The sequence below is a fragment of the Arachis ipaensis genome, chromosome B4, assembly GCF_059453495.1.
Source record: "Arachis ipaensis isolate K30076 ecotype BB chromosome B4, ASM5945349v1, whole genome shotgun sequence".
NCBI lineage: Eukaryota > Viridiplantae > Streptophyta > Magnoliopsida > Fabales > Fabaceae > Arachis > Arachis ipaensis.
In genome coordinates, this window is record NC_142439.1 from 99,944,699 (window position 1) to 99,962,258 (window position 17,560).

Sequence of the window (17,560 nt, forward strand, 5' to 3'; positions counted from 1 at the left end):
CAGAAAAAATATCCATGTATATTAACTTATTTTTATGAAGATGAGTTTTGAAGTTTAACCTATTAAAAAGTTAGCAGAAGTTGGTTAAACTCTCTCTTTAATTCCCTAGCAGAATTGTTATTGAATTTAAGAGCGTCTCTCTTCAACAAAAAGACTTCACTAATCACTATAACGGCTATAAATTGCTCCAACCCGATTATTGTGACTGCTTCTTATGTATCTTGTATTAACCAATGGTTTGTATTTCAAAAAATAACAAACAAAACTTATCACGAGTACTAGTTGTATATCGAAACTGATTGTACTCAAATTAATGGAAAATCCGTACAATTATCAATTATCGGAATTGCATAAGAGACTACAAAATCAAGAGGGTGGATGGGAACAAAAGAGCTCTCTCGTAAGATGTTTTAAATTCTTATTCAGACTATAATAAATAATCAAATTAGTTTTTAAAAGATCACTCATTCTTTAAATTGGTCTCTAAAAATTTTTTTAATCAAATTCATCCTTTAAAAAATTTAAATTAATCATATTAATCTTTTTGTTATTTCTATTACTAACGACATCCAAATTTATTGATATGGTACATTAAGTGTTGATAGGTCCCAACTAAATAAAGCCCACAAGTTAAATAAAAAAAAAAAGGTGGCTTATTAAACAGGTTCTTATTGAACTTCAGTTTTTTTAACATTAAGTAATATCACAATACACACCTAATAGTCTTAATTGACTATTAACATGATTAATTTATAACATTAAATTAAATTAATCTCAAATTGAGAAATTTCACTACCTCAAAATTTCCTCTCAATTAAATTTTTATTTGATCTAATTTCATAAATTTATTATCTTAATAGTCAATTAAAATTCTTAGATGTGTGTGGCATTACTTAACGTGTCACATTAGTAAATTTTGACGCTATCAACAAAAAAATCACAAAAAAAATTAACATGACTAATTTAAAAATTTTAAAAAATAAATTTGATTAAAAAAAATTTCAAAAGACCAATTTAAAAAACGAATAATTTTTTCTTATTTGGCTATTTATTCTTCGTACTGTCTATAATTCTGTTGTTAGATACTCTCCATAATCAACGCTAGTCTATATATATAGAAGCCTATTGCAGCATCTATAAAAAGAACCGATGACACAATTACTCAATTCAGTTACACACAATACAATTCCTTAGAATTTTCTTGTTTTTTCAGCTACGAGTTTTTTCAACCATCATTACAATCTTCCACTGCTTAGCTTTCACTTTTTTCACAAAAGTTTATTCTAATTTAACTTCTCAAACGTCTTCATCCCACATCGCTTCTCTTTCATATTTGGAGACTCCATCAGTTTCTTGGAATAAGATGCTGGCACGAAGTAATCTTACCTGTGGAAAGGGAAAAAATGTCACAAAATTACATCTCCATGAAAATCCATAAGATCAAGCACCAAGATTTCCTAGGCTTCTAGCCTTTTTATTCAAAATGAATTATTGCAAGATCTCATCAAACCGATAATTATTAGAGGATAGAAAATAAGATGTAATTTGCATGATGGGTATGGGTGATGATCTAAAACCAAACTCTTAAATATTAATAATTTAATATAGAGTACTTATCATTAAGGTAGAAAACCTCCACATTATAAGTATTGCCGCTTTAATTTGTAGCTACTTTTATACGATTCGTAATATCTCGGTTCAGTATATATATGTCATTTTCACATTTTGATATTACATTTATTAAGTACTTCTCATTATTATCCTTCATATTATTAATGTTGAATGCAATTAACAAAGAAACATGTATCCCATGGTATATCTTTAATCAAAAAATAAAAAAATAAAAAGTTCATTATTCCTAGTTTTTATTAAATTTTTAATTAGTGTGTACATGATCAAACTAACAAATATTGTAAATCTATCCAATGGATCTAACAGAAATGTCATTTGCACACTAAAAATCAGTTACCAAATCAGTTATAGTATGTATTTATATATAAATACAAATGTTGTTTAACTCAATTTAAATATGTATTTTATATTAGTGGCTGATTTGATTATTGATTTTTTGTATACACACGTAACATGATTGATGTACTAATAAAGTTTTATATTTATTTTAGTATTGAATAACATACCTGTTGAATCTGAGAAAATTTAGCAAGTAATTCATTTGGGATAGACCAGTCAAAAACATGAAAATTTTCCTTAATCCTGGCTTCATTTGAACTCTTTGGAAGTACACTATGACCCATTTGTAGTCCCCATCGTAGAGCCACCTGTGCAGGAGTCTTTTCTAATTTTTCAGCAACTTCTTTTAGAATTGGATGCTTAAGAACGTCAGTATCAAGCCAACCAGGGGATCCCAAAGGTGAATATCCCTAAACATATACATATATAAGTTGATGAGTTTAAATAACAAGAGGTCTTGGACACAAAGAAGCATAACTCAGTAACTAAGGAAGAGAAGAATTGAAAACAGAGAAGATTGAAATGTAAAAACGTGTATTGCAAGTAATGAAAGCTTAGCTACAACTGTGAACTCATCACAAGTAAATATAGTCCTCTAATGACACACACAGTATGCCACATACACTAGCATCTACACTAGCATAGCTGCACAATCGTTATTAACTGACTTAACAGATTCACATTCTAATAATAGCAATAACTGATTTTTGCTCATCAAACTACCATCACCCTTGGACAAATATAAGATAATCTCTGGGGTATGAAACTTACAGAAAAGTGAACCCCTATGGATTTGCAGAAGGCCTTCAACTTGTGTTGCTGCCATAAAGGATGACACTCAACTTGGTTCACAGCTGGAGGAACACGGGCAACTTGCAACAATTCACCAAGTTTCTTACATGAGAAATTGCTTACACCAATCGCTTTAGTCTTGCCAGACTCATACAGTGCTTCCATTGCTTTCCACGTGGCAGGTATGTCTAATGCCACTTCTTCTTCAGCCTTCATTGGAAATCCTAAGTTTCCCTTCTTCACTCTAATAGGCCAATGAATCTTAAGAAACCCAGAATTATAAACCGTTAGTGTAAATGTTTCAACTTTTTCTTTCACCTCAAAAAATATTATTTGGACAAAGCAAACATTGAGTTTTAAACCGATGGAGGCATAGACTGTGTAGTATTACGTACAAGGTATAAATCTATGTAATCAAGCTGCAAATCTCGCAGGGTGCTGTGAAATGCTTCTTGAACATCTTCTGGTGCATGATCTGAACACCTACACATGCATATGTACAGAGTAAAAGAACTAATTTTATATATGATCATCAATGATGATATGTTTGCAATTGGCATCACCTTAGTTTTAAGGTGGGAAATTAAATAATTAATTTATTATATATGCGAATAGAACCAGAGTTTCGAAGTAATCCACAAATCTTCGCGCTTCACTATTCCCTCCTCAAATAGCTTCTTCAATGTTGAACCAATCTGCCACATAGTTAAAGATATATAGGAGAGGGACAGGACAATATCTCAAAAATTCAGGCATTATAACTAAGATAATATATAGGTATGGTGAAACAAAAAAGTGTAAACATTTGTCATTAAATGACCTAATTTAGTTAGTTAAAATTATAATGATGAAAACAATGCATGAAGTAGCACAAGGGAACTTGGAAATATACAGGGAATCTACTGGGGTGGATAATGCAAGTTTTGCCACTATTTTTAAGACAAGTTTAAACAACTTAATTAAGGTCTTAATAAGTTATTTTGTATTTGGTTTGTTAGTGTTTATTTGAGCGTCATTAAATCGATAAAAAAAGATATTTTAAAAGAAAAAATGATTTTTTTTGTGTTTGTCAAATTTCTAATAGTAAAAATAAAAGCACTAAAAAAATATTTTGTTTAAAAAATTTTAATTTACATTTTTTTTAAAAGATATTTTTTCTTAAAAAAATATATTTATCACATAATAAATGAACAAAAAATATTTTTATCTTATTTTATTTAAATATAACTAATAGATAAAAAGATCTTTTTATTTGAGAATCTAAATATAAAATCACTTTTATTTTTGTAAAAGATTTTTTAAAAAAAGATTATTAACAAAAAGATCTTTTTTGAAAATAACATCCAAACAAGTTCTTAATCACAAAAGTATTTATTTTTAAAAAAATGATAAAAAAAATTTTATTATAAAAAAAGTCTTTTTTTTTTTAAAACAGCTCATGCCTCGAACTAGAATAAGATGCCGTTTCTAGAGTTTGGAGATTCTGGTTCGAACCTCCTGAGCTGGAGATCACATCTACAAGTCTAGCCAACAGCTCATGGGTTCTGACATCGAAAAACTGCTGACGATAATGGAACAAAACTTCCAAATCTTCGCCACTCCCTATGACAAACGAATCATATTTCACATCATCTCGCAAAACTAAAATCGAAATTCTATAGAATAACTTCTCAACCCGTTTCACGTCTTACAACCTCAATTTTTGGATTATAGAATTCAGGAACTCAGTAAAGCTCGTTGAAGGTTTCAGAAAAACACTAAGGGGATCCTTATCAATAAACTTAATTTTGGAACGTATTTTTTTCTTAATCGACCCTCTATAATGCACCAATACTAAAAAACAATCCTCACTAGCCATTATATTTCACTCTCATAAAGAATTCACGTTCATCTCATATTTTTATAGGTTGGCCTCACAGTAAATCGAATTCGCCTGGTTCGATTTATAAATTCATGCATAATTCGAATCAGTCTCATTCAAATTATAGAAGGAGAAAATCAGAGATAAATCGAAACAGCTTATTTCAAATTATTACAAACCTAAATTACATGCATAAATCAAATCGATGTGATTTGATTTACTAGGGGAGAATACATGCATGTAAAAATCGACTTAGATAATTTTGATTTTTATTTTTTCTATAGTAATTCGAGTTATACTTATTCGAATTAGTACGAGTTAACAAATCAAATGAGACTTATTTAATTTATATAAAAATGTGCTAATAAAAAATTTATGTAACGTTTTTTTATTTGAGTAAATTACATAATTTTGAGCTGGATTTGGTTTAATTAAGTATTTTACCCATATAATAATGTCTCATATTTTATATGTATATACATACATAAGATAATTACTTATTGTCTGACATTCATATAAGATGGGACACTAATGGAACCGCATTATTCACTGAATGAAGTCACAGTTTGCTTAATAAATTGAATGGATATAATTTGATTTATTTTTGTTAAGCTTATTCGATTTAGTATGGTTTCATTTTAATCCCATTTAATTTTTAGTAAATTAAATTAGGTAAATTCAATTTTTATACTGCATATTAATTTAATTTTAGTTGATTCTCATCTTAATTCGATTTATATAAAGATATTTAAGATAAAGTGTATAATTAATTCTAATTTAAAATATTTACCTCATTTTAAATTCTATTCATTTTATTAAGATGAATTATCCTCGCACATCTTAGTAAAATTTTTGAAATTGATTCATACGGATAAATAATATAATTTTTTATTTAATTTAAATAAAATCCCTATCTCAAAGGAAGAAAAGTATTTACTCTGGCCAACTAGAAAAAAATAGGGGTGAATGAAGATCGGATCGGATTGGATATGGTAAAAATTTTGATTCGATCCGCACTCAAATTATCAGATCGGATATCGGATATCGGATATCCACAAAATACAAAAATATTTTAAAAGATTATTTTTATTAAAAAATATCAATAAAATTCATTTTTTTATTCTCTTAAATATGTTTACTCTTAAAATAATATTAAACATACATTTCTTAAATAATAAATTAAAATAATACAACATATATGATAATTATTAGTTGAAATAAAACATAAAAAGAATATTTACTTATTTATTTTTTTATTTTGCGGATACGTGGATATGCCGATACATATACAAAATCTGCAATTTGATTTTATTACTGTGCGGATCAGAGCGGATCCGATAATCTTGCGGATCGATCCGTATAACGTAATTTTTGTATCGGATTTAGATAAATACGGTTATGCAAATCGAATCCGATCCATAAACACAAAAAAAGATATTTACTCTCAATTTATTTATATAAAAAAAAAGGTTGGGGTATGGCTCGTACCTCCTTCTCGTTGCCATAGACTTTAGCACAATCAATATGGCGGTATCCAACCTGTATAACATGATTAAATTAACGTTTAAATTAAATAATAAGTTTGTTTTCACTTGATTAGGAAGTCATTCACAACTTCGTATATAAACTTTTATTGGTAGTTAAAATGACAAACTGAAATCCTATTAAAATGCTGTAACTCATTCATTTCATTTGCATAACTAATTATTTAAAAAAATGTGAAATATATATAGAATATGGAATGAAAGATGAGATGAGAACCTCGATAGCGTGCTCTATAACATGAGCAACAACACCAGGATAAGCCTGCCAAGTTCCCAATCCAATTGAAGGGATCTTAGCTCCAGTATTCAGCTCGAAGAAACGGATTTCATTTGCCATTTTACTCGCTAGCTCTGCAATAATTGCAGCTTATATTACTTTGAAAGTTTGCAAAAACCAAAAGCATCACAGCTTATCTTTTTGTTGGAAAGAAACAAATCCATCAGGACCCACCGTACCTGCGCCTGTCCAATTAGGGTTAATGGAGCACTAGTACGTTTACTGGTTATTAAGGGTGTTGCGTAGGGCTGGCAATTTATACCCTACTTGTAAGTATTCAACCGGTCTAATTCTTTCGGGTAGAGTAGGTTACCCGACTCGCTGCAAGTAGGGTAGGATACGGTCCGGATATGCCTGCGGGTAAGGTAGGATACGGGTTTAGGGTGTACCTTATCATACCCTATTCGCACCTCATACATAACACATATTTTATAAAAATTATGTATATAATGAAAGAAGTGAGAGTTAAACCCACAACCTCCCTTATGTAATGACTTACAATAAGTAAACAATCAATAAACTAGTTAGTTAATTTAGTAATTTAGAATGTTAGTTTTTTATTTTTATGTTATTAATGTGTATAAAATTTGAAATGATTAAATTTTATATTTACTTTGAAAAGATTTGATATTTCTACGAGTAGGGTAGGGTTTAGAACTTTAGGGTGTGGGTAGGGTTAAGGTTGAGAGATTCTCAACCTGCGGGTAGAGTAGGGTAGAGTTTTAATAAAATTTTCAACCCGCGGTAGGGTTATGGTAGAATCCAAACCCTACCCTATCCTACCATTGCCAGTCCTAGTGTTGCGGTGCAATTTAAATCGATTTTAAGCTAAAAATTTATTCGATTCAAATATTAATTTTATTTGTAGTGCAATTTGGATTCGATGATTTTTAAAAGAAAATCTAATCCAATCCAATCCAATTTTAAGCGGTTTGGATTTGATTGAATTTGCGGTTTTATAAATTATAAAAATTAAATATATATAACAAATTTCAACATCAAATTTTAAGTAACTAACAATTATATAACAAGTTTTAACAATATCTTAAAAAACTAAGGATAACATAATAATAAAAATAAAATTATAGGTTAGTTAAAATAAATAAATAAATTACATTTTAAATATAAAATATTTATTAAATAATAATAATACATAAATAATATAAAAATTATAACAAATTAAACATGTTATAAGTAAAATTATAAATATAATAATAAAATAATAATATTATAGCACATTGAAGTCACCAAAAAAAAAATATTATAGCATATTGTGCGGTTTAAATTGAATTTGATCGGTTATGAGAAATAGATCCAAAATTCGATCCGATCTAACGGTTTACAAAAAATAGAATCCACTCGAATCTAAATTAGTGCGATTTTAAATTATTTTTATTTAGATTGAATTGAATGAGCAGTTTAATTTGGATCGATTTAAATTTAAATACCTATATTAATTATCATGAAATTGTGTGGGAGCCATAAAATTTCACATTTTGAAAAAGGCTCATTATAGCATTAAAAAGCTTTCAAGTTTTTTTTATGATTAAAATTAACAATTAAAAATTACTCAAACACTAGTATATCAATACACTTAAAAGTTTTTTTTATAGTATTATTTCCAAACGTGGCCCATAGAATTTATTGATTTAATAAATTATTAGACTCGGCCCAAACATATTGCTACCCGAGATATTGTATTAAGCTGAACAAGTAATTTATGATTAGGACCAGCCCAATTCATGGTTATTACGAATGTTTGTTAAACCTTTTTTTATTATTATTATTGATAAAAAAAATGAAGTCCATAATTGAGAAAAACATGAGGAAAATGTAAAATAAAATTCCTTTATTAAGACACGGTTCTTTCAAGTTGTCCTATCCCACAAAAAACCATCTAAAACAAAGCTTATTTTATTTCTATACCGCATAACAAATATATTGGCACCAACGAAAATTAAATTAACAAATATATAAATCATGTATCTATATAATTTTCATACGAAAAATAAGAGGATATAAATTCAGTCATTGGGTCAAAATAAATGATTAAATTAAATTTTGAAATAAATCAATTCATTGTACTTTTTTCAAAGGCACCATAAAATTTACCTTATTTCTTTTCCAAACAAAAAATGTTATTAAACTTGAAACCAATAAATGGTCAGCATTAAATCAAGGCTTATGAATCATCATCATCATCATCTAATTTATAAATTGGATATCATCATCATCATCTAATTTATAAATTGAATTAATAACTACATTATTACTTACTAATATATCAATATTGATAATAAATAAAAAAATTATTTAATATTTAATATTTTTATGTTATTTATTTTTATATATACTTTGATATGTTTATACGATTTTTTTTATTATTTTTATGTGTTACATGTGTTTTTATAACTCAAAATTTTTAGATCCATCGCTACGATGAGGTAATTAATATGCCTCTTATCTGTTGATGCATTTTGATAAGGGTTTCTGGAATTTTTTTTTTCTTTTTGATTTAAGTCATGTAGATTGTATTTATTATATTTTGACCATTTCACTAATTAATAATTACTGAAATTGTCCAAATAAGATTAGGTTATTTGATTTCGTTAATAAATAATAAGTCCATACACCCATTTTTAACCTCATAGACATTCATTTATTAAAAATTTATCTATCATGTATTCTAAAGATACATATTAAATTTATAAAATAAAAAAGTTTTTATTAAAAATATAAAAAATTTAAGTTTTCAATACATTTATTATTTTGAATTCAATAAATAAAAATATTTAAACCATTCCACTAATGATAAACTTATCATGTACCATAAACACATGTTAGCTAAATCTTTAAAAATTTAGCTAAAAATGCATTAAAAATAAAGCCCAACTCATTTATTATTTTCAAGAAATATGTATTGGAGGTCATAAATAAACATTAAAATGTGTAACTGAGGGACACTCTCGCCCATCTAGTATTAAAGCTTGCTTGAATAAAGGCAACACGGCGGTTGGGTATACAGAAAGAGTAGTAGCCACCATCTCTGCAACTTCGCCAAATAGAGGAGGCCCAAGCCAGTCATAATCACCGCAATGTTCAGTCCGCAACAGCGTTTGGAATATCTTCGAGTATCATAGCCACCATCAGTTGAGGGCGGCAATCGCCAGGGATACCAAGAACGCCGGTAGCGCCAGAAAAGAATGAGTACTGCGAGTAAATGAGCAGGTTCGGGGGATTTGATTTAGTGAAAGTGTTGTTTCAGAGCCATCCGCCGAGGATCAGAGCCAGTCATCCAAATTTGTGAAGTGAAACATGTCTTAAAGAGGATCATCAACCACCTAATCTTTGTCGAGAAAGGAGTAGAATATTTTATTTTTACGTAATTTTTCTAAAATACTCTCTCATGGTTGAAGGGTATAATATTAAAAAACAAAAGATGATCTTAATTTTGTTTTAGAGTAATTATCCAAATCAGTCTCCAAGAATTTTAAAAGCGGACATCTTAGTCCCAAAAAAAAATTAATATACAGATTAATTTTCAATGTTTTTTCTGTCAAACATAACAATCCCCACTCCATTTTTCTGCTTGACTCACTAACGAAAATTGCTGAGTTGACACTTTAACTCTCACACATGGTCGTTAAGTGTCCACGTGTGCGAAGAGGACAAAACAGTCCCTGGCCTGTAATCACAAAATGATGTTGTGTAGTGAGCTTCCCTCATCTCATCCCCACTTCCAAAATTCAAACCCAAATTTCACATATTCTCTCCACCTCTCCTCTCACTAACCGCTATCCCCTCTCACTCTCCATTCTCACTGAGTCAACTCATGATCATCGTCGTGCACCTGACTCAGTCAGAGGAGAACATCATCGTCGCGCGCCTTACCCAACCTGAGGAGAATGTCATCATCATGCGCCTGAGGAGAATCATCAAAGGCAAAACCATCACGTTAAAGGTAGATGGTTGCCATCTTTGTCGCGAGGATAAGCAGAGGCAAAATCATCACATGCTTGAGGAGAATCCAGAGGCAAAATTGTCGCCGTCTTTGTCGCAAGGAGAAGCAGAGGTAGAATCCCAAGGAGAATCACGCAGCCTGGTCGTCGTATGGAGGAACACATGGCATAGCAAGTGGATGAAGAAAAAGAGGAAGAAGCAGAAGCAGAAAAAGACGGTGACGATGGCGAACGCCCTTGCCCGAATCCTTAAGGAACATGTTCCCCTCTTTCTCTTATCTTTGATTCATTTTCTTTAATCCTTTGTGTTTGGTGGTGCCATTTGGTTGTGGTTTGGTAGGTGAGAAATCTAGGTATAAAAAACACAATGAAGTAAGTTTGTAAGGTTTAACACTAATGTTTGTTATTTTGACTTTGATTCATATTCAAGTAGGTAAGATGAAGTTTAGATAATTCAAGTTGTTTTCTGAATTAGAATGCCTTAAACAATTTAAACCCGAAACTGAATGGAGAGGGCTACTAATGTTTCTCCCATGGGTTTTAACATAAAGCCTTAATAATGAAGAAGACACCATAAATGATAAAGTTTTTTAGTAGATGGCTAGAGACTGTTTTGTCCTCCTCACATATGTGGACATTTAATGCCACATGTGCGAATCAAAGTGAGTCACGTTGAAAAATGGAGGCAAGATTGTTATGTCTGACAAAAAAAATGCTAAAATAACTCGTAGTAAAAATTAAATGTTATATTTTAAAAATAAAAATAACTCCCCTTACCTACTAGCTCCAAAGAGTACCAAAAACAGACAACTTGCTAATTTTTAACAATCCACTATTCACCTCCTTTAGCATCACACATAACATGTTAGATAGTTGGATTTTTGGTCTTTTAAAGTTATTAAAATTGAGCAGAATAGCAGAAAGGATACTTAACATTGAGATCCTGACCCAAAAAACAAAAGTAGGGATCTTAGAGAAGGATAGCACCATAAATAGAAACTGTTGCTTATCCCTTCTGGTGGCTCACCTCAGTACCTTCAACCTTTCCAAATATAATTAGACTACATAAACTAAGCACTACATCCACACAGTATAAGTTCCAAACTAACAATATTCATACTTAAAAATAAAAAATCAAGAACAATGACTTAACCAACACTTGGCGATACTGAAAAAGTAACAATACATCAAAGAAATGACAAAGTTGAATGAACACACATTAAAACCAAGAAAAATCCGCCAGATTCCTAACCTAAAACACTCAAACCAAGCTCGTAAGCTAAAAACACACATCCAAAGGCATATTAATCAGGCATCATCCAAATTGCAAATTCCTTAAATTAAAAATAAAAATAAACCAAATGACAGTTCAATTGACGACACAAAGCTTCAGTTGCACGAACAAGAATTAGCATTAATAGCAGAAAACTAAATTCGAAGCTTAAGAACTGGAACTGCAAGATCTAAAATAGTAAAAATATTATAAGAGAATGAAATGAAGGAGTTGTAAGAGAGAGCACAGTAGATCAAAGCTACGAACGAGTCGACTCGGCGATACCTGAAGGAGCAGATCGGAGCTGCAAGAAGGATCTGAGTCAAAGAGCGAGTTCGTGAGCCCTAAATCGAAAACCAAAAAAAAAGATAGAAAGCGATGGGTATGAGCCTTTGCTTGATCTGAACTGCGGTGGTGAGGGCGGCAACGACAGCAACGGTTACAACGAGCTTCGGCGGTGAGCTTAGGCTCTCTTCTCTAAGACCTCTTTCTTTAGTTCTCTTCATGCACAGTAAATATCCTTTCTATAGATTGTAATTTCTCTGAATCTCTTATTTCTTTAGTTTAGATAAAAAAATATCTTAATAAAAATAATACTAGCCATAATTCTATAGCCACTAAAACTTTTTTTATTAAAAAGGTAGTGATAATAATAAAAATAAATTGTCATTATAATATAATTTTAATAAGAATAATACTGGCCATAATTTTATGGCCACTAAAATTTTTTTATCAAAAATTATTTTTTTGTATTTATTAAAGGCAATAATAACAATTGTCATTATAATATATAGTAATAATGGTAAATATATAATTACCGCAAAAAAATAACTTGAATTAAGAAATTAGTGGCTATTATGTTATTTCCACTAAAAATTTGTCGCTAAAACATATTTTTCTTGTAGTGAGGTTGAAAGTGATTATGATGAATGGAGGGTGAAGGTGGCATGGAGATTGGGCAGCTTGGAAGCTGAAGCTAGAGTTTTGAAACTGCTAATGATTTTCACATTTGGGATAGTTGTAATTAGTGTTATACTTTGTTGTTTGATATGTATTTCTAAGTAAACCCAGTTATGTGAAAATGTAATGGTGTATTGAATTGCATGGCTTGAATGGGAGTAGTTATTTGAAGTTGGAAACAAGTCTTTGTCCATTATTATAAATTGTCAAATATTGTAAACAAGTCTCTACCATTGTTAATATAAGTTATGTTAAGATGATATTTTGGAATGAGGTAGGACTGTCTTGCCTTGAAGGGTGATTTTGGTGGGTTGATAGTGGGGTTTTGTGGACTGCAAAGGAGCCTTTGTGGGCTGAGAGGTAGTTTTCATGGACTTATATGTTAGTTTCGTGGGCTGAGAATTAAGATTATTGGACTTACTGGGCTGTGAGGCTGGTTTAGTGGGCTGAGAATTGGGCTTATATTACTAGACTGTGAGGCTGCTTTAGTGGGCTGAAAGGTTGGTTTGTTGGGCTGAGGGTGTATTGTAATGTGCATCTTGACAGGTTGAGAACGGTGCTTCTTAGCCTGGGAAGAATTCTTCTTCTTCTTGCTACTTCCTACTTCCAGAAAAACTATATCTTCCTCCATGTTGTCCACTACACATGGCTGTGAGATGCAATTCTCAAAGTATAGGTTGATCAAATATTGGTTCTTTCTACGATCCTTGCACATTACAAGCAAATTTGTATTTGTCACTAACTTTTTCAATCCGAATGAAATGCGAACTCCAGAAACTTTCCACCAACAGTTTTCAGTTTTAATGTATCCCAACTCCTTATAGTAATCCTTTACAAAAAATACATCAAGTGTGTCTCTTTCAACACCCATCAATACCTCTGTATTATCAGTTTCATATACTATCTCTCTATCCTCACACTTTTTAAACAACCCACCATGGTGAATCACAAATGTCATGGGAGGACCCTCCATCTACAATAACAAATACGAAAACACTATTAATAAATAGACTAGCAATAGCTACTCTCTATGTGTCACCAACGACTAAACCCAATTTATACCAATCAACCATTAACACAAAATAAACATGCAATAGAACCATCACTAAATTCAAATACCCCTAACTAAAAACCATCACAGAGCCAATTAAAGCAACACATTTTCACACACTAAAATGATAAAAGAACATTCACACAAATCCTTGGTCACTCCAAAGCCTATCCTAAATTAGACGAACACTAAGACCACGACATTAGGAATACATCACACCATAGAATAACTTAAAATTCATGAAAAAAGTTTCATCCTTACCTCTCACTGTCGCAATGGCTTCTTCCACTATCAATGCTGCTCTAGGATAAGATCAACTCTACATTCAATAGCAACAACTCTTCTATTATAATTGTCAACCAATACTAATGAATGTTGATGGGGTGGTTTAGAACTTGGGTGAGAGGTTTAGGGCATACCTTGAGGAAGACGATATGTTTTGGAGAAAAACAGAGAGAGATGGTTGATATGAGAGGGAGTAAGGCTTTGCAACGTTTGAATATCTCTTCTGTAGACTAAATGGCGACGTTTCAAGGCTAGGAGAGCATTGTATCAAAATTGCGTCGTTTTGATTGTGCGCCACACTGGCAGTTAACTACACATACGTCAATGAACATTTGTCAACTCACCAAAAGCGATGACGGAAGAACGAACGTGATTAGGTAGGGTATCTTTTGGAGATGAATTCGATTGATTTTATCTTTCGGGGACGAAAATAAAAAATTGAGGTATCTTTTTGGAACGATTTTGATTATTAACTCTTTTATTATAGGAGAATAATGAAACTCTTTTACAATAATATAATTAATTTTTTCATAAACGACAAATATATATTATTGTATAATAACTGATTTTTTGTGTCAATATACCGTGCTTGTATCAATTATATATGTTATAAGTAGTGAATTATATTAGGGTCACTCTAATGTATAGATACAATTTCATACAGATTTATAGATTTATATAGTTGAAGGACACGTGTAGTGAATGATTAGAGACTCTGATCAAGTTATCTGAATTCTCATAAAGTCTTGTTACCAATAGTTATCTGAATTCTAATTGACCAGCAACTACAGTAACGTGTATGATTTTTCTTTTTACCAAGAGTCGTTGTTCATATCATGTGGATTACTCTTTTAATTCACTTCATCTAAAATATTATTTTAATGTATAAATCCAACAGAAGAATGATGCGAGATCTGATTTCGAAAGTCATGACCATAAATTATTATTATTATTATTAAATACAATGAGATGCTATATACAATGTAGGGATGGCAAAATTTTTCGAGACGCAAGGATCCTTGTGGGAATTATTCTGAATGGAGATTCGACTATAGAAAATTTTTTTTGCAAGAATGGGAATGGGGGACGAAATTCTCCCGAGGCAAGCGCGGAGACCCGAACGGGAATCCCCGCCCCGTCTCCATTAATTCCCAAAATTTTAAATTTGCTTAATTGTTCTTAATAGTTTATTTCTCATATATGTCTTTTAGTCATTTCACATGTCAGAGAGAGAGAGAGAGAGAGAGAGAGAGAGAGAGAGAGAGAGAGAGAGAGAGAGAGATTCCTAATCCTTATTTGCATAATCCTTCTTTAATTCATAGATCTCTAACATCATCCATACTCAATCCAACCTCTCTACAGCCACCTCCTCGCCACTCTCCCGTCTCACCGCATCCCTCACTGTTCCATCACCCTCACCGTGTCGTTCTCTATATTCGTGGTGTTCCTTTCCGCAATTCTGTCGTCGTGTCCATTCTCCTCTTTGTTGCAGTGTCCCCTACCTCGTCTACTGCTCTGTACTCTAACTCCCCATGACGTCTCCCATTACGTCATTTTGAAAGTCACCATCTTTACGTTTGGACTTTTTGTATAAAATTTTGCTGTTTTTATATAGGATGGATACTTTCATCTCTACTATAAAAATTAATAATTAGTCAAAACCATTAGAGAGATGGGGAATGGGCCCTGTGAAAAATGGGGATGGGAGCAATATTCTCCACGGTGGGAAATAGGGACAGGGATGGGGAGTAAATCTAGGGGCGGGGATGGGGAGTAAGGAGGCCGCCCCCGCCCCGCCCTGCCCCGTTGACATCCCTAATACAATGAGCTATTGGACTTATTTAAAAATTAAAACATAAGAGTTTCATTAAATAGTTGGTACTTGAACTTCTAATTCTATAAAATTTAGGACATTTAACATTATATAATAAACTGTATAAAATAAAAATTTTACTGTTTTAGTATAATAAAATGGAGTTCAAACGAAAAATTTTAAAAATGATTCAATAGATGCCTATAGTCTGTTTAGTGGTGGAGCGCCGGCAGTCTGGACATGACGGGAAGGGACTGGAGGGAGGATAACGGGCAGTGGTGGCTCTGATTCCTTCTGCGACAGGGATTGAGGGAGGGGAAGCAGGGGAGGCTCACTGGCAGTGGTGAAGCAGGGGAGGCTCCACGTTGCTACGCGGTGTAAAGCAAGGGAGGCTCGCCGGCGAGGAGCTCTAGTTCGAAGAGGTCCGAGATAGGAAAGGAGAGGAGGGGAGAGGGTCGCGGTTGCTTTACGGTTAGCGCGAAGGGGAAAGGAGCAGCGGCGGCGGCCCTTCCCCTTCCCTTCCCCACCTTCTTTTTCCCCTCTTCTGAACCAACTCTCCCTCCCCCAGCGTGGGGAATGGATCCTTTCAATTGTTAAAAAAAAATTGAGAGTGTAAAGTGTGATCTCTAACCCTTCATTGCTCTCTCTCATATTTATTTTTGGTCCCACTTATAAAATTAATGGTGAGAGGTCACACTTTACTCCCTCAATTGTTAAAAAAAAATTGAGAGGATCCATTTCCCCCAGCGTGTGTGATCTCTTCCCCCTTCCCCCCTTATTCAATGTTTTTGTTTTTGTTTTATTTTTTTATTTAGGGGTATTTTTGAAATAAAAATTAAAATTTTGATAAAAAGGATGATTTTAAAATAAAGTGGAACCTTCAGGACCATTTTGTAGCGAAAAAAAAAGAATGGACGAAATAAATTTTCGACCTCTACAATAAAGACCAAAATCGTACTTAACCCTAGTTATAACTCTAAACTTAAACCCAAATTCTATACTCTCAAACCTTAAACTATATAAGCTAACCCTTACCCCGAAAATATATCATCTTTTTAAATACTTTCGACCATCTTCAGTATAAAAGAATTGGACTATAACTAAATATGCTATACATTTTTTACCGAAGATAGGAAGACTTGAACCCATAATCTCTTAAATGAATATGAAAAGACTATGTCATTTGAGTTATAGTTTGTTGACGCTAAATATACTATACTTATTACACTATGATCAGAATATAAAACGAACAATTTGATACTTGATTGATATGTTCTACCCAACTATTATATCTTTAAATAAAGGTGCTTTTAATAAAATATTCATTTCACAGTATGACATTTTTCCTAATTTTTTGTGATAATAAATATTTTATTCAATAGATATATTTTATTAGTTAATATTTTAATTATATTACACAATATAAATAGACTGATTATTAATTTATTACAAAACAATTATTTCAATAAACTCAAAATATATACATTAAAAAATTATTAATTATTATGTATTAAATCAGTTGTGAATAGATGTATTTTAATATATCAGAATAAAAATTATTGATTACAAATCTCAACTTAATATGGTTACGTAAATGGTAAATAGTGAATAATTTTTTTACAATATCAAAATATATAAAACCGTGTATTCCTTATAAGAAGGCTTGGTTATAAGGCTTTACTATCTCACATGTGACTAATGAGTGACTCCATCACAAGTATCACTAGCCATAGTTGGAACAAGCTCTGCCAAGCTTGGTCAAACTGCTCCCTAC

General features: G+C 31.6%; 1 protein-coding gene across 1 annotated transcript; it reads right to left on the reverse strand.

Annotated features, from left to right (window-relative positions):
* Positions 1-1,092: 1,092 nt before the first annotated feature.
* LOC107639405 (NADPH-dependent aldo-keto reductase, chloroplastic) lies at positions 1,093-6,640 on the reverse strand. The gene is made up of 7 exons (XM_016342891.3): positions 6,386-6,640; positions 6,113-6,163; positions 3,382-3,458; positions 3,159-3,246; positions 2,743-3,024; positions 2,139-2,381; positions 1,093-1,386 (listed from the first exon to the last, which is right to left on the reverse strand). The coding sequence occupies exons 1-7, from the start codon at positions 6,503-6,505 to the stop codon at positions 1,297-1,299; spliced, it is 951 nt and encodes a 316-aa protein (XP_016198377.1). The 5' UTR covers positions 6,506-6,640; the 3' UTR covers positions 1,093-1,296.
* Positions 6,641-17,560: the final 10,920 nt, after the last annotated feature.